The 18,407-nt window shown below is 45.3% G+C and overlaps 1 protein-coding gene across 1 annotated transcript; it reads left to right on the top strand.

Annotated features, from left to right (window-relative positions):
• Positions 1 to 1,126: 1,126 nt before the first annotated feature.
• Positions 1,127 to 15,514, top strand: LOC308371495 (uncharacterized protein; the record flags this gene model as incomplete). Its single annotated transcript, XM_080846422.1, has 10 exons — positions 1,127 to 1,153; positions 3,984 to 4,244; positions 6,552 to 6,720; positions 7,390 to 7,620; positions 7,878 to 7,990; positions 9,097 to 9,244; positions 10,584 to 10,636; positions 10,851 to 10,948; positions 12,916 to 13,057; positions 13,568 to 15,514. The coding sequence occupies exons 1-10, from the start codon at positions 1,133 to 1,135 to the stop codon at positions 15,512 to 15,514; spliced, it is 3,183 nt and encodes a 1,060-aa protein (XP_080702548.1). The 5' UTR covers positions 1,127 to 1,132.
• Positions 15,515 to 18,407: the final 2,893 nt, after the last annotated feature.

Here is an 18,407-nt window from a genome sequence, read left to right on the forward strand (position 1 = left end):
CATCATATTAACTTCTCCTGAATGAAACTTCCCCACCCTGATCCCGGCTGGCGCCCTGTTAAGGACAGGGGTAGCCTACACAACTACTCGGATCTTAATCTGCATCGATACCAAGAGGTGATATGGAAACTTTTAGTGCACTGTTTTACCACTGCTTTACCACTGGATGGCATATGCCTAGAATACCTATACCTTTCATACGGCTCTCTATTATTCACCTAAATTATTAATTCGTCAAAATAATGAATCACATCTTAACACATTTTGCGAACCTTAGCGATATTTATGATACATGGCAACATAAATGAACAGGCACTAAAACGTCCCTCTAAAAAGCCGAGCATGTACTAAAGACCAGCACGTGATGAAAAAGGAGCCTCATTCCATGCGCATGCGCCCTCTAATGGACAATACTGTAAACTTCATAAATAATCATGCTTTTATGTTGTATCAGTTGTCCCACTCAAATATGACTTGTTAAATACAAGAAAGGAAGATGGACATTTTCTCATCAACATTTATGCTTTATAAATAAAATAACAAGGATGGTCTCAGGCGTATGTCAGAGGATTCCGTGATAAATTCCATAGGGCCTTATTGGTTTCCTACATTGTGGTGAGCCACGTGACGAAAGGAAGCCAAATGAAAGTTTACCCGACATGTTGCAGCTTAATATTGTTCAATTATCCTGTGTTTGCGCAAGATCAACGACATTAATACATTTCTGGAGAAGAAACTATTGTATGCCCTATTTGCGGGCATATTATTATAAATATTATTTACAACAGGCCTGTAGTAATAAAGCCATTTTGGGTTTATTCAGTCGCATGCTTTAAAAATAATGAGGAAGTTAAATGACATAGCCTAACTGTGAATTGCCAACAATCCAACCTCTTATCAAGGACATGCGATGTTTAGCCTATGCGTATTATTTTAATCATTCCGTGTCGGCACGAATAGTGAGCTGTACTTTGCAAACTGACTTTGGCCACACCTAAATCCTGTCCTATTTTCACTAAAACCGAAGGCTTTTCTCCTGGTGCATTTGTTTGTGTGCCGGTGAGTACCCGGCTGTGAAACATGAGAGGGCTAGGAGGTACCAACGGGGAATAGGGGAATGCATAAGGCAGCAATGGAGCAGAATGGGTTACAGGTAACTCCAATACAAACTTTATTTTTCTATGAAATATTTGTGTAATTTTGTTTTGTGTCAGAATGATAAACATAATCGATGGCGGGTGTACGAGCACACTATTTAACATTTAAATTTAAGTGTAGTTTTCCTGTGATTTCGACACAATTTAAACTGAAGACACTGTATTGAAAGTTGTCAAGCTAACAAGACTTTCTGATATATTAGGCTAAGCCAAGTTTCAGTTGGCGAAGTTGCTACATTCATTTGTGAAGTAGTACACTGGTTTTGTATTTTAATCAAGCCAGAAATGTAATACGTTACCGCAATACCAGTTATTTATTGTTATGTCATTGAAATTCATTTTCAATATTTCGATATCTGTTAATAATTAATTTCTTTGTGTGTCGTGTCGAATACCTTACGCCAAGTTAGGTTCACTCAACCCCAACCCCCACTTATATCCCTCACTTGCTTTTCAAAAATAGTATCTTCCTCATGTTTTCAAACGTTAAAACAAAATGCGTCAACTTGGTGATATCATCACAACAGCACAGTGGTAAGTTTTACCTTCCTTAAACTGAGAGCAATGAAATCGTAAACCTTGTGGTTGGTGGCACTATAATAAATATCCTGATGTCGTAAAGGCAACTATGAGGTGGAGCGTTTGATATATCACTGCTAATGAAGAGTTGAATCTCGTAATGGCTGAATTCCTATATCTTTGTAGGGTATTTTATCGAGACTGATATTGATCATCAAAAATTGACGTTGTTGTCCACTGGAACGCTACGAAATGCTACAATGTTACGTATCTGCGACTGGATTCGAATGTCATTTTTGTTATTTTGTAAGCTTGTATAATTATTCGCTTGAACTCGCTTTTATGCTTAAATCGCATGCATGGAGCCATGTTCAATATGGCCAGTTCAGTACTCGGAAATTATTTAATATCTTAGTTTAAACATTGGTCCATACAACGATTTTACATTTGAGCCAACCCCACGGTCATGATTAACTTTTCTTGCCGATTGAGTGAAATATCGCAAACATTTTTCCTGGTATAGTCAGCACCAAGGTCAAAACTGCGGAATTAAACATTGCTTTAGCCATGGTGACCACCCGGTAGGCAACGCTACGAAAGCCAGTTCAACTCTTTCAACATGTAAACGTTTCTATTTTAGAATGGGCTAAATTACATCGAAAAATGTATTCTTAACTTATTTTGTGGCTTTGCTGACTGTAGACTGAGCCGGTCTACGTTTCACCACTAGTCGGCCAATCGACGTGTGGATTTGCTTTGCCCAAAGCTACGGGTGGGGGGTGGAGGGATTTTGCAAGTGGGGGATGTAAAGATTATTTCAACTTTTCCACATGGGAAGCTAGGAGAACATCAGTCATTGCGGCCATGTTTTGGGCCTCAGTTTGGAAATATCAAGTAGACTGTAGCCTACTGCACTCTGACCATCTAGCATTACAGTGTGGTGTGTAACCACAGAACATCAGATAATAATTGTGTGGAATCTTTGCCATGTTAAGAAATAGATTTGCCAACTTTCAGTGTGGACCCCACCCATACACACTATTCCACTCTACACATACAAATCAATTCTCAAATACCAATAATACATATTAACCTTTAACTATTTTCCTCCCAACAAACACAACCCCTATATGTTACTAAGTAGATTAATGCATTGGAATGTGTTTTCATACTTGTCCTACTCCAAGGTGAACGCTGTGTTTTTCAGATTGTTACAGGACGACTCGAAGCAAATCTTTCTTTGATAAGTCTTTAAACAGGATTTTTTTAAGAGATGTGTGTGCGTCATTCCTGGGCTGTTTTTGTAATAGATCTGCTAAGACCGTCGCCACTGTGAATTTATGTGGCTTTGCCAGAAACATTGAGCTGATTTGAGAAGTGTATAGCACCCATTGGTGAAATGGATAATTTACATCATGTGTCCTTGTGTGTATTAGTGTGTGGACAGGCTATGTTTGGACATGCTCATGTGAAATGAATGCGCTTTTGTGTCTTGTGTCAACCTATCCAGGCAGATTAAATTAAACGGTGTTATATTTTTACCATATCTACAACTCATAAAGACACAAGCTAGTCTCCAAAACTAAAATAAAAGCACTTCCAGCTATTGTTAGTCTGAGACAGGAAAACAAAGGCTAATGGAAGACAGTATTGCTCAGTATATTGTCTAAGGCCTTGGCCTGACATGCAAAGCTATATTTTGAATATCAAGGCTGGGGACATTTTGAATATCAAGGTTGAAGGTTATTTCAGATGGTTTGATTTTGAAATCAGTCTCTCATGACTACTTTCCTGCCATAGTTTGTCAAGACACTGTACATTTCCCCATTCCTCCATGCCCTATTATGGTCATATATGTCTCATTTCCTAGCACCAGTGCTTAATTGTAATTTGACTGGTCACATAAGTAGAGTGTGCAAAACAAAAATGCAAAACATGCAGACACACATAAGGCCTTCCTCACACACAAGCACACCTGTGCACACACACACACACACACACACACACACACACACACACACACACACACACACATTAAACAGTATCTTCTTTAGCAGGGCTAGCAGTTTGTCATGACTATTTAAAGCCACAGCCTGTTATACTTAGATATGTATTTGTGTCCTGTTGTGTAGTTAAGGACTCTCCTTTCCTTCCATTCTGTTTGATTTTCATAATTTTTTTCTTTTCTTCTATTATCTGATATTTTCTTAAAAAAAAATGTCTCTTTCTTATATTAGATCTCTCCTGTTGTTGTTTCCCCTTGTCATGTCTGATCTCGTGGCCTCTTGTCTCTCTTCTGCCCCCTAGTGGTTAGGAGCTCCCAGCTGCTTGCGAGGGTCCATTGCCTTCTACAAGTCTGTGAGCTCCCGTTCTGACATGGCCCCCCCTGGGCGGGACTGGAAGCTGGGGGGCTTCTACTTTGTGCGCTGCGGCCCCCAGGAACCTGTGTGCATCGCTGAGGTCACACTGCTGTGGGAGGACCAAGCACAGCGCCACCTGTTGGCCAGCTCCAGACTCTACTTCCTACCTGAGGACACCCCCAAGGGCAGAACTAGGGACCATGGCGAGGTATGGGGGTGGGGGAATGGGGCGGTTGAGAGAGCACAGTATGTGTGTGTGTGTGTGTGGGGGGGGGTGTTAGGGGGAGAGGGTTGGTGGCAGACAGTGTTAATGACTAATGCATGCTTTTGACTTTGGTTGGTTATCCTGTGAGGAAATTATGAAAATGAGTTAGACAGAAAACAGTGGAGATAGTGGATTTATTTAGGCTATTTGGGTGGTGGGAATTAAAACACGCATTTTTTCAGGTGTGTGTGTGTGTGCGCCCCCATCAGCATTGCATTCCACCCACTCTGAGGTGCATTTCATTTTGTCTGCGTCAAATTTTTAACAAATATATATATATGACTCCTGAGGTTTTTCAAGTCCTTGGGCCACGCGGTCCAAATTCCACGGCCATCTCTAATTACTTCCCATTGTGATTTAAATGGAAGCCTGGCCCCAGTAACCTTACAGGGACAAAATGCCTGTTGCTCAATCTCAGTAGTACTGATATACCTGCCCTGGTGCTAAGCAGCCGGTGCTAGCACACGGTGCGCTTGCGGAAGACAGAGTGACATTGTCCCCACAACGACACGGGCGTGTCCTATATCACACTCCATTTGGAAATGTCATCTGTAGTTTTTGTGAACTCATGCCTGTCACATGATGTATTGCTGTGACATGTCAGAAATTCAGGTTTGAATGAATGGCTGTTGATGTAGGATTTCAGCGAGGAGTCACTGGCTATAATATCACAATAAGATGTGTGGACACTGCTTTATTTCAGGATTTTGTGTACGTTTTATTCTTGCTCGATTCCTTTGAATGGCATATGTGAAAATCAGTATTGATAGAATCTAATGAGCACGGCAAAACTAAAGAACGGACCGGAAGACACAGTCAGGATTTCTGGAGTTTATTTCTGCTTAGAGACCCACTCGCATTTTGCTCAGAGAATGGCCTACCTGATTGCATATTATGTTGGCATGTATACCATTCAGTCAGGTAGAATAACAGTTGAATAGTTATATGCGGTCCTATCAGTCCCCCATAAGAGTATTGCTATGCTCACACAAGAACCACCATGCAACAACCAATCAGAGTAGGAAAACATCAATATGCAGTTCCATCAGTCCCCCATAGGAGCATTTCTATGCTCACACACCAGAATAACCATGTAAACAAACACCACCCATATGGAGATTCCTTCTGCCATGTATGTTAGTGTTCTGGGTGGGCAGTGTCTACCGTGTGAATGAAGAACAGTTTCCAGAGTGGTCTTCCAAGTACGTGGATGGCAGGTTGAAGTGGTGTACGGATGTCCAAGGGCCATGAATCCCTTGTGGCCATACGATTGTCAATAGTTCTTCCCTTTAGTGTGAGATGACATTAATACCATTCAGTGTTCGCAGTGTTATGTTCAATATGCTTCAAATGTGACTGTAGAAGAAAAATACACGCTCAAACACACACATCTATGCACACGCTCACACACATGCACACTCTCGCACACACGCATGCACACGCTCACACATGTATGCACATGCGCGCCCACACACACACACATGCGCACACTGTGACAAGTAAACTTTTAGGGAAAGCTTTGTAAATGTCAGATACGCTGTCCTGCTATGGGCCCTTGAGCAAGAATGTGTCTGTCCTGCCCTAGGCAGGGGTGTCTTATTGTTGCTAGTCACAACTGCCATGCTAGTCTAACTCACGCTAGTCTGGAACTAATGCTACTGCGACTCGTGCGGGCGATAAGACACTTCCTTCTGAAGGGGAAACTTGAGCTAGTGTTGCTCAACAACCTCGCACAGCATATATCTGATAAAGAGGGTTTATGTGTTACGTTTCATGACTTGTTTGCACATGCTCAAACTGACGTTGGAATAAAATTAGAATTGGGTAGATTTCAAGGACGACATGGAGAGGTGACGAGGAATGTACGAAATGTCCCATTTATATTATTTCATTTAGTAATATTTACATTTTGACTGGCTAGTCTGTGTGTGTATGATATCATTTAACCCTGGATAGAGAGGAGATGTTTAATTTAAAGCACGCTCCCACATGTGTTTGTGTTGCAAGATGTACAAGAACTGTCTCCACACCCATAACCTGGTGTGATATATTTTCACATCATAGCCAAATACACTGTCGTTGGTTGAAGAAGAATCATCATCATCATATTTACACAGTTCTTTATGCGTTGTGTGTGTTTAGAGCTGGTGGCTCCCGCTCGCTTGGCTCAGTTTATTAAAAAACATTTGAAGCGTTTACACAGTCTAGGCAACCACCGATGATCCAATCCGTGTGTTGCTTTTTTGTCAGGACGAAGTGCTGGCGGTGTCCCAGCGGATCGTGGTTCGGGTGGAAGACCTGGCCAAGTGGGCCTGCACGGAACCCCCCGTGTGGATAAGAGGCGCTGTGAACGGAGACTGTATGTGTAAAAACACTTCCTCTTCTACAGAATTGGAACAACCAAAAAAGAACACACAAGGTACATGCATCTGTGTGCCTCCTTTGTCTCTGCCGTGTGTGTGTGTGTGTGTGTGTGTGTGTGTGTGTGTGTGTGTGTGTGTGTGTGTCATAGTAGGTTTCTTTACTTGAAATAAATCTAACTGACCAGTGTGGATGTGGATAAATCAGGTTGGTCTGTCAGTACTCCAGAATGGCTTTTGGCCCTTTAAAAATGTCACTTTGGAGTTTCCTGTTTAAAAGCTTGACTTCAGTGTGGTCCGTGCGATGTTTAGCCATAATTACCTTAGAGAGTGAACACCAATGTTAACAGATTGTTGTTGGTGCACTTATTCATGGCAATTTGTTTGTTTTGTTAACCTCAAATATAAGCAAACAAACATGTATTGAACCAGTGAGCTAGTTTTGTTCTTGCGCAACAAGTTATTCTGTCATCTGGTGATGACCATCACTTGGGTGTTCTCATGATAGGTTGCGGTGGAACCAGTTCTGTCATGGTGTTCTGTTTGAGTTTATCCTCAGAAATTTGAAATAAGGTGGACCTGCTAGGGATAAAAAATACCAGGGTACTATTCTTACTCATGCTCTCTCTCCCTCGTTCTCTCTATCCCCCTCTCATCCGTTCTCTCTCCCGTGCTCTCTCCCTCGTTCTCTCCCCCTCCACCCGTCTCCCCTTCTGTTCTGCGTCCAGGTGAGGATGAGGCTGTGAGTGTGCGGGTGCTGAGCTACCCCCAGTACTGTCGCTACCGCTCCCTAGAGAAGCGCGTTCAGGAGTTGGGCGGCTGGCCGCGGCTGCAGGACCCCCACCTGAAGACGCTGGAGGAGATCCGCATGGTGCAGCACAACACGCGCGTGCTCTACTGCAGGGACACCTTCACCCACCCCACGCTCGACTCCAACGCCAGCATCCTCACACAGCTCGGTGAGTCAGGACGGCGCCACAGCAGGGCCAGATCAGGGCCTGATCACCAGATGAAACACTGTTAGTAGATAGCTTACCCATAGCTATACAAAAAAACTGCAGGGTCTGCAGAAGATGAAAAAGTTGTTGTTGATTTCTTTTACAAAACATTTTTGACATTCAAGGCATTTTTGTGTTGCTTAATCGCTCTCTCTCTCTCTGTCTGTCTGTCGCTCTCTGTCTGTCTCTCTGTCTCTCTCTCTATCTTTGTACCTCAGAACACCCTTCCATCTGTTTGAAAGGAAGGCCTCGCAAGCGCAAAGGCAGATTTGGCAAAGTTCCGGAGCAGCCGAACACCCAGCAGTCAGAGTCATGGATAGAACGGATGAGTGTAAGAAGCATACTGTTGATGGCAGTCCCCTCAATCAACATCACATTTCTTCCTAGTAGAACAACTTATAACAATAATAATAATAATAATAATAATAATAATATGTGTCATTTTTTATATAAGATGTCAGTTCATCACAAAATTAATTTTTCAGCTAAAGTCAAAGTGTTTATTGTCGCATGCACCAAATTGCTTTAGCACAGCAAAACTCTTAAGACTTCTAGACTTCCAGAAACATCTACGCATATTTTAAGAACGTATACGGATCCTTTAGCATGACAACAGTATATAGTCCACGCAAGCTGTGTGTGTCCATGTCTCCCATTATTTGTCTCTGGACTAACCACAGGAGTATGTGCTTGGCAGTGCATAGTGCAGTACATGTTAGTTCAATTCACTTCAATTTGATTTATATAGCGCCATCACAATACAACTGCCTCGAGGCGCTTTACAGAGCCCCGAGCCTGAACCCCCTTAGTGCAAACACAATGGCAACAGGGGCAAGAAAAAAACTCCCTGTTAGGCAGGAAGAAACCTTAAGCAGAACCACGGCACATAAGGGGGGACCCATCTGCTTGAGGTCGGCCGGGCGGAGAAAGGAAGGGGGGAAGGGGGGAAGGGGGGAAGGGGGGAAGGGGAGGGTTGTGTAGTGTGGGGATGTAGTCAGCATTTGCCTCCTGTCTCCTCTGCATAGGATAATGTTCTGAGCAGCAGACATTGTGGTGTATGTTAGACAATTCAATGCAATTTCATTGAAATAGCGCCAAAACAATAACATTGTCTCAAGGTGCATTCCAGAGCCTGACCCCCCTCCCCCCCCCCTCCCCTGGAACATACAGCAAGGCAACAGAAAGAAACATGGAGGGGGAGGGGAGGCAGAGTCAGAAACATGGCAGATGAATTCATACATTAATATGTTAGGGATATGAATGTAGCCCTTGTAGCTAGCTCACTATGCTCATGTTACTCTGAAGTCACACATACACACACACACACACACACACACACTTATTCACCAGACTTCAGAGTAACATGCATAGTGTGTGTGTGTGAGTGTGTGTATACAGTAAATGTATAACAATCCCCCCCTTGTCTACTCTGTGCAGGAGAACGTTCTGGGCAGTGCGGAGCAGCAGTGGGCTGGCGGCTGGCTGCACCACCCCGAGGAGAAGCTGTTCCTGGATCAGCTCTTCAGCTTCATGGAGCGACGCGGCTCCCCCATCAGCAAGGTGCCCAACCTGGGCTTCAAGAAGAGTGAGTGCCTTGCCATGTGTACTTGAAGGGGGAGGGGGTGTAATAATTAATAATAATTAATTTAATTTATTCTGCACTCTACATTCACCTGAATCTCAGAGTGCCACAGTACATAGTAAGAGCATAGTTAAAAACAACCTAGAATAAAATACATAATAAAAAGGTTTTTAGGCCAGTCTTAAAGGGTAGGCTTCAGGAAGCTCATGGTTGCGCTGTCAGGGGACTGGGGGCCCAGTGATCACGTAGCGTCAAGGTCAAAGGTTATAAGAGGGGAGAGAGAGTGAGGGTTTGTCATTCGTCTGTGGAGGGCCTGGAGAAACTGCACTTTCAGGGCGTCGAGTACGAGACTGACGGGAGCAGCATGTGACTACGGCACATCATGGCCATAGTGCACAAGGGTGGGGCACAAGTTATTTCAAATCTGTAACAGGATTGTTAGATCTTCTGTTAAACAAAAGCTAAACTGTGGAATGAAGGCACACATGTTGTCTTTGGTTCAGCATAGTTATGTTGAGCGCCTCCCCCTGCGGTTGGTTTAGAAATGTCACACGAAGTACACATGCTAATTGTTTCCACCAACACCTTGTAGAGTCCCCTGTGTTCCCTTGTCTTTCTGCAGCATAGGGGAGTTACTCTTCCACCAAAATTAAATAGGCGTCGATGTTTTCCTGTCGCTGTTGTATAGGGACAGTTCAGGGTGTTTGTGATTTTGACTCAAAGTTCAAGAGTTAATAAGTGTAATGAGTGCTGCGTCTCCTGTTGACATCCCTCCTACGGTTCTTATTCCAGTTAATGTATGTATTTCACGTACTGGTGTTTAAGTTATGTTTGTTTAAAGTAACACTATGCAACCGTTTGACACTTTTCGAGGTATGGTTTATTATGGCAAGTAGTTTTGGTACCATCTTGAAATTCATTTTGATAGCATATGGTCATGTGAAGGACAGATAAAAACCTGTCTTTCCCACTAGCCATCCAGAATATGCCCTATGTAGTTCTGTATACTGGCCTGGAATACCCTGCCAAAATGTAAGAAACACTTTCACAGCATGACATTGCCAGCTATACTGCCAAAAGACACCAGTTAGTGTGTTGGATAGCTTATATCAGTGTCAACTGGGCTGTTGGTGGTGATTGCAAGGTTTTTGCATGCCTTTTAGGTAATTATCTCAATAGTTTTGGAACAGAACTCTGTAGTGCTGCTTTAAGTGTTCTTAAACCTTCCTGGCATAACTTTGTAACAAAGCATTGCCATAGACATACAACACAACAAATGCTTTAAAAACATATTGTCTTTGATTTATTTAAAACATGGGTTGCTCTGTCTTCTACTCTACAGTTGACCTCTTCACTATGTATTCCGTGGTCAAGAGGCTGGGAGGCTACGAAAATGTGAGTCAGCAAAAAGAGTCACACACAAACACACACACACACACCGCAAACTGACACCGCACACACCGCTAATATAGCTACAGAATTGGCCACCTGCTCATCTGGCTCTGTGAGACCAGCTGTGCCTGTGCGTCTCATGGAGTCAGAGAGTGTCACAGTGAGTGTGTTGACTGAGTGTGTGTGTGTGTGTGTGTGTGTGTCTGTGTGTGCGCAGGTCACAAACAGGCGGCATTGGAAGACGGTGTACAACGAGCTGGGAGGAAGTCCAGGCAGCACCAGCGCCGCCACCTGCACCAGGAGGCACTACGAGAAGTGAGTCAGGATAGAACTATACTAATGTTACCATGACTACGAGAAGTGAGTCAGGATAGAACTATACTAATGTTACCATGACTACGAGAAGTGAGTGAGGATAGAACTATACTAATGTTACCCTGACTACGAGAAGTGAGTCAGGATAGAACTATACTAATGTTACCATGACTACGAGAAGTGAGTCAGGATAGAACTATACTAATGTTACCCTGACTACGAGAAGTGAGTGAGGATAGAAGTATACTAATGTTACCATGACTACGAGAAGTGAGTGAGGATAGAACTATACTAATGTTACCATGACTACGAGAAGTGAGTGAGGATAGAACTATACTTATGTCACCACGACTACGAGAAGTGAGTCAGGATAGAACTATACTAATGTTACCATGACTACGAGAAGCGAGTGAGGATAGAACTATACTAATGTTACCATGACTACGAGAAGAGAGTGAGGAGAGAACTATACTAATGTCCCCACAAGGCACAACGAGATTGAGGATAGAACTATACTAATGTCACCACGAGAAGTGAGTGAGGATAGAACTATACTAATGTCCCCACAAGGCACTACGAGAAGAGAGTGAGGATAGAACTATACTAATGTCCCCACAAGGCACTTCGAGAAGTGAGCGAGGATAAATAGAACTTATATAGAACTATACTAATATCTATTTTCCTCAATGTTTTCAATTCCACTGGTGGAGGTAATGAAAGGTGCAACCTTTATGTAAATAACTCACTTTAATTAAATAACTCACTTTAATTAAATAACACACTTTAATTATAACACACACCTTTTGTCAAATGCAGGTCATTTTTCCTCTTGGTCCCACTAGCTCCAAATAACTCTGTTCCTGCTGTGTGTGAACAATCCCCGCTCTGTAAACAGGAAACAGACAATACTATTCCAGCCAATCAACAATGCTGCTTCATGAGCCCTGAAAGGTGGTATTTGATTGGCTGTTGAGCTCAGATGTCAACCATCATTGGCCAGGATCAAGGACCGCACCATTGAGAAAGAAAAGACATAGAAAAAAAAAATCAAGGTGGAAAGATAGCAGTAGCTGCAATCACGCTTTCACAGCGTTCAGAGGAAAAACAAATTGTGTAAAAAGTAAAATCAAATGCACTCCCAGGCCAGGCCAGGCCATTGGCAATACACCAATTTTGAGGCCTCCATGGTGTAATGCAGTCAAGCCTGCGATCATTTTAACTAGAGTTCCTTAAAGTGCATTCTTCCCTCACTGAGATGGTGAAACCGCACAGAGGGACTAGTGTGTGTGTGTGTGTGTGTGTGTGTGTGTGTGTGTGTGTGTGTGTCTACCACACGGGTGTCCTCATTGGCTGCCAGGTGGCTGGATGGGTCTCCCACCTCCATTTGTCATGTAAATAACATGCTGCCTACCTACAGCAAGCCTGAGAGGCTGTAGGCATGCACCAAACAGGAATTTCAGTCATGTGTCGCCATGGTAACCCCGGCTGTGTAATGCGATTAGCCGTATGAGACAAAACTCACTCAGTAGAAGGGGGCATTCACGTCGTCATTTAGAAATCAAAATCCCTTTTCACAGGGAGCACAACGATATGATACGCTTCATATTTGGAACTCTTTAAGAGAAGCTATTTTTTTTCCAGCTGAGAAAGAGGCGCTTTATCTCTGTGCTGTTGCGTGTCACGCAGGAATGTGAAGTCAGCACACATTGCGCAAGACGGTCACAACTGCTGTTTGTCAATGTGACTAAGAAACTCATGTCATACTGGTGCCCCTACTCTGTATAGACAGGCAGGTGGAGACAGTCTTATCAAAAACAGCTGGAAGAAAGTGTAGCAGTGTTCTACCGTGAGTGAATTAGGACCAGGGCCATGCTTAATGGATGACTGCAGTGCAAGTGTAGCTGAAGTGTGAGGTAAAAGCTCATCACCCACCGACTGAATGCTCCTGTATCTGCCCCTCTGCCCAGGTTGATGCTGCCCTATGAGCAGTTCATGAACACCGGCTTCAAACCCACGAAGGCCCTGGAGCCCGTGGTCCCCATGAAGCCCATGAGGGGAAGGCCTCCCCTCCACCTGCAGAGGGAGAAGAGAAACCGACTCGCCTCTCCAGTGAGTTTCAGTCCCTTGCTTTCACTCTTTCACTCTTTCACTCTTTCACTCTTTCACTCTTTCAGTCCACTCTTTGCACTCTACTACTGTCTGCATCTGTCTGTTCAAATACATGATGTATTGATAAATAGGATAAATAAGAGGGATGAATGAGGGCTCAAGTCTGCTGTGGTCTGAATGCAGTCTCCCTCCACACCACTAGGGGGGAATGTTGAGATATCATGAGCATGTTTAACCTGTTCTGTAGTTAGGAAAACAGTTGTACTTGTTGAATTTAGAATATTGTACCAGCAAAAATAATCATTTCTATGGCAAATACAATGTTTAACCACTTCTGATTTTGCTGGACATAGCTGTCTATGACATACTTTAACTTTTTTTAATTTGTTTTAATATTTTGCTGCACATTACAATGACTGTATGGTCCTATTTTCAGTTTCCTGCGCTATGCTGCATTGTTATTATGGGTTTGATAAGGTGGATTTGCTGGTTCTTCTCTCGCTGTCTCAGCAGGCCGTGTCTGTGGATGGTGTGGTGGTGCGTAGGGGGAGAGGGCGACCCCCAGGCCGGAGGAAAATCATGGCAGCCAGGGCAAACCAGGGCCGGCCCCCCCTCCAGCCCAAACCACCGCTCAGCCAGGGGGTGCTGCCTCCTCCGCAGGGTCCTCTTGCCCTCCTTCCTCCCCCTGTTCTCCACGAGCAGAACAACAGCACCCCCCGCCAAGCTCAGGTCCACACCCCCATCTCCTCCTCATCCACGACCATCCCTGCTCCTGCCTACCCCCTCAAACCAGAGGAGGTGAAGCCGGAACCTCAGGATCTGGCCCCCCCCACACCCAGGTCCAGTGGTCTCTCCCAAGTATCACCCAATGAACAAGTGTCCCCCGTGCCCAAGTCCAGTGGTCTCTTCCAGGTATCCCCCACTGCGGCGGCGGCCGTCGTCGTTGGCGCCGGTGGCTTTGGCATCAGCGCTTCTCCTGCGGTGTTCAGCCCCACTAAAGGCCTGTGCCCGCTGGACCTGTTCAGGACCCGTCTGGGCTTGGGCGCCATGGCAACGGCCGCTCGTCTCAACTCCATCCCCGCCGTACCCAGCCTCCATCTATCCCCGGTGGGTCAGCTGCAGCAGGCCAGGCACTCTGTCTCAGGCAGCCCGGTCACCTCCACCCCGACTGGGCCGCCTAAGGACCCGCACCCCCTTCCCCTGCACCAATGCTCTGGATGTGTGCCGTCAGAGGAGCAGGGACCTCCGGGAGGTGGGGGTGGGGGTGGGGGTGAGGGAGTGGTGCGGTCACGGTCTCCGCTGCCTCCTCTCCGGATCATTCCGCTGGAGCTGGACTGCAGCCTGCGGGTGCGGCAGCTGATGCGCGGCAGCCTGGGCTCGGAGCACGTGCACTCCTTCACCAAGAGGCTGTCGGAGGCGCTGGCGCAGGACCTGGAGTTGCCGCGGGCAACGCCCGGAACACCTCTACCCCCTCCTTCCTCGTCCTATTCGCTCTTCACTCTGCCTTCTGGCTCTCCCACCTCCTCCTCTCCTCTTCCTCCCCCCGCAGTGGCAGCAGGCAGACCCCAAGAGGAGCAGGTTCAGCCCCTCAATCTCAGCAATTGGGGCGGAACCTTCCGGCCCGCCGGGGATGGCGAAGTAACATCGCAGCAGCAGCATGACGTCGAAGGAGACGACACCCTGCTGCAGGCTCCTGTTGCTAAGCAACCCCGGCTCAACGCAGACGGGATTCCTCTGAAGGCAAACGGCGGCGTGTTCCGCTTCCCGCTGTTCCAGGACCAGCCGTCCGACCTCAGCCTGCCGCGCCGGGTCCGCGCCCTCCTCAGGGAGAACCGCCGTGTGGCCAGCAAGAGCCCAGACCCCTCGGAGCCCATGGACACTCTCCCACATCCGGACGCCGCCCCCTGCAGGGCTGGAGGCTCGTCTCCCAGTGTGGAGGAGCAGGGTGATGGAGCAGGAGTGGGGAGCTCGCCGGGCGTGGTTGAAATCGGAGGTGCAGATGTGACACTGGGAGGAGAGGACAGTGGGAAGGGCCGTGCACAGGTGCCAGGCAAACAGCAAAATGGCAAAGGGGACAACAACACACAACTGGCCAATAGGGTACAAGATGTTCCGGGGTACCGCAGAGCGCTAGCCAATGGGGATTCAGATGCTGAAAGCGGCCATAGAAAGCTAACCAATGGGGAGCCAGATGATCAGGCTTATGACAGAGCACTGGCCAATGGGGATTCAGATGATCAAGATGATCAAGATTTTCATATGGCACTGGCCAATGGGGACCAAAGTGATCAAGATTATCATATGGCACTGGCCAATGGGGACCAAAATGATCATGATGACCATAGCCCACTGGCCAATGGGGAGCCAGATGCGGTGGGATCCTTCATTTCGCTCATGTTGCCGGACTCCCCACCCCACAGCCACTGTAACTCCATCAGCAACCCTCTCCTGAGTTAGACAAACAGACAAAACTACCAACACCCAGAACACAATCACTCCTGTCCTCCCCACTCCACACTTTCCACCCAGATGCTGTATGTGAACAAAGACACAATTTATGTCATGCACACCAACATGGGGGGTCTTTGGGGGGGGGGGGTCACTCTTCTTGAGTTTGACATCATGCTCCACAACTGAATGAAAACCCAGTCTGAGGCGATACCTGGCCTGTTAGAACTTGGTGCACTACAGGATAAGAGTTTTCTGCATTACATTCGTCTATCAAGGGATCACGTGTCTGACTAAAACAATGTTCCATATTCCATTAACACGACGTTATTTTTTTTTTATCTTGAGCAGAACCAGAGTTTCGTTGTCATTTTCAAATAGTATTTGTGTTGTTCTTTACCAGCCGGGGGTGTGTGTGTGTGTGTGTGTGTGTGTAGTTCTGTGGCAAGTAATATTCCTACTGAATTCTCTTACGCAGCATGTGGGAAGGGAAGCCCCTTCTCCTGAGCTGTACTGGTGCTGAGAAAGGACTCTAAAGCCGTTGTGCCTGAACACCTGTGTGTGTGTGTCTGTGTGTGTGTGTGTGTGTGTGTGTGTGTGTGTGTCTGTACGTATGTGTCCGTGCATCTGTGCGTGTGTCTGTGTGTGTCTCTGTACGCAACCCCTCCGTGTGTGTTTGTACAGCACCTGTGCATGTGTGTGTGCAAACTTAAGATGTGTGCCATTTTACTCCAGAAATATTTTTGTTCTTTTTCCTTTCCTTTTAATTTATCATCATCTGATTCAGCGTTTTTCAGTCCAGCTACTGTAATGCCTCTCGTTTCTCGTTGTCTAACTTTGGGTCTCCTGATTCCTCTATCTCTCTCTCCGGGCCTCATGAACTGTATGGATGTTATTTTGTTTATTTCACCTCAATGTTTTAGTGTCCTCTATTTATTTCACACCTCAATTGGAACTTTATTGCGGGTTGGGTGACGTAGGGTATTTCCGTTATTAAATCTTCTGTGACGAGCATCGGTTGTTCGGCGTGATCTGTTTCCAAAGCCTTTCTTTTTTTTTGGCTCGTTAGAAGCTGTACAATTATATCCTTTCCAGGTGGCATCAAAATTCCTCAGTAGTACTTGATGAAGTACATTTGTCGTGCTTTCCAAGATGTTGCCTTTCTCTGCAATTTTTTTGTATTTTAAAGTTTATCCTAATAATTGTTAAATATTTACCTGATTATCCTACCTTTTATTGGAGATGGACATTTGTGCAGACGTTCAATGTTTCAAACATAGAACACAATAACTTGTTTACATTCTCTTTGGAATGCCAAGACCGTTTTGTTTTATCTGAGATTTCTTCAGGTACACTGCACTCTTGCTGGGACAGGCTTTTGATAAAAAAAAAAAAAAGGTTCTGATGAAAGTAATGCAACTGTTATATGAAACAGGAAAGATGAATTCCGATGTCAAGTCCCTTGTCTTCCCTCGTCTTCCCTTGTTTTGTCTTGATTTGAACCCTTTACGTTGGTCTACAGGTTACCTGGATATTGGTCTTCAGGGTCACTAACTACTGATGTTTTACTTGAGCATGACAGCATGACCAGCAGCAGTAAAGCGGTAAAGCAGAGTGATGACGGAGAACCGTGTCCTCTTTAAAACAGAGAGCAAATCTTCCTAATGGCCTCCGGGGCTTAGGGCATGAATCACACAGCGTCACACTCCACCCGTCCCCGCCAGGACCGTGACGGGGACAGGAGCTCAGTGATGTGACGGGAACACTCTTGGGGTGGCCCTCGTGTGCTCAGACTCGGCAGTGCTGAAGGTTTGGGGGGTGCAGTAATGAATGCATTTGGCCTAGTGTTACTGTCAATACTGTTGTGTCTTTAGATGCCATACGGTGTAAGGAAAGGGTACCAGATTGGTCATTTTGTATCTTTATAAGACGTTTTGTTGGACTCCGCATTAATCTGTAACTATAAATCTATTTTAAAGTGTGTGACTGCATGAGTTAGTGTGTGTACTATGTATGTTATGTTATGTATGTATGTATGTATGTATGTGTGTATATATTTATGTGTATGGGAGAATCATAGACTACCACGGAATTGCCACACTTTTCCTACTTGAACGAGTGCCACAAAGAGTCTTTGTTTTGCAATCCTGTAAGACCTGTGAAGCAGTGAGCGTGTTTGTTGAACAAACCTGTCAACCATTCCTGTGCCTATTCAACAGTCTTTTCCTGGGTAAAATGCCTGTCTTAATGTTAACTATCTGGGGAGGGGTGTCTGTGACTGTCATTAACTATGTGTGATAACACTGACTATTTATAATAAAACGTAAGCCATATTTGCACCTTGTGTGGGTAAATGTTGGACTCTGTCCTACTGACTGACTGGCTGCAGTATAATATTTGACCACTAGGTGGAGCCAAACCATAGCTGGAGTGTTTTCTACAGGCCCCTGCCTGAAGTCTCCTATCCAGTTAATACATGTTGTGTAACATTGACTGTGTACTATTGATCCAGCCTTGTACTACATAATATTCTGATAATACGTAACCTCAGTTGTCCATGGCCTGCTTAATAAGTGGCAGGTCCCATTGCGCCTATCTCTTTAACACTGTTTTACCCCAAACACCAGGAAGCTCACAGCCGCCAGTCTAACATAAAGTGCCTTTGTGGTGTTGCTGAAAATATTGTACTTGTTGAGATTATGCGTTCTATACCTGCGGGACAGAAGTGCAGCATTTTATGAAAGGAATCGAGCTGTGATTGTCATTTAGATATGTGCTGGGTGCCCTGCCCTGCCCTGACTGAGATTCAACACACTAACGATAATAAATGTCCTGTATGTACATAAATGTCGTCACTGAAGAAACAGCCCCTCTGACTTGACTCCTCTCCAAACACTTATGA

The sequence above is a fragment of the Sprattus sprattus genome, assembly GCF_963457725.1.
Source record: "Sprattus sprattus genome assembly, chromosome: 1".
Lineage (NCBI taxonomy): Eukaryota > Metazoa > Chordata > Actinopteri > Clupeiformes > Clupeidae > Sprattus > Sprattus sprattus.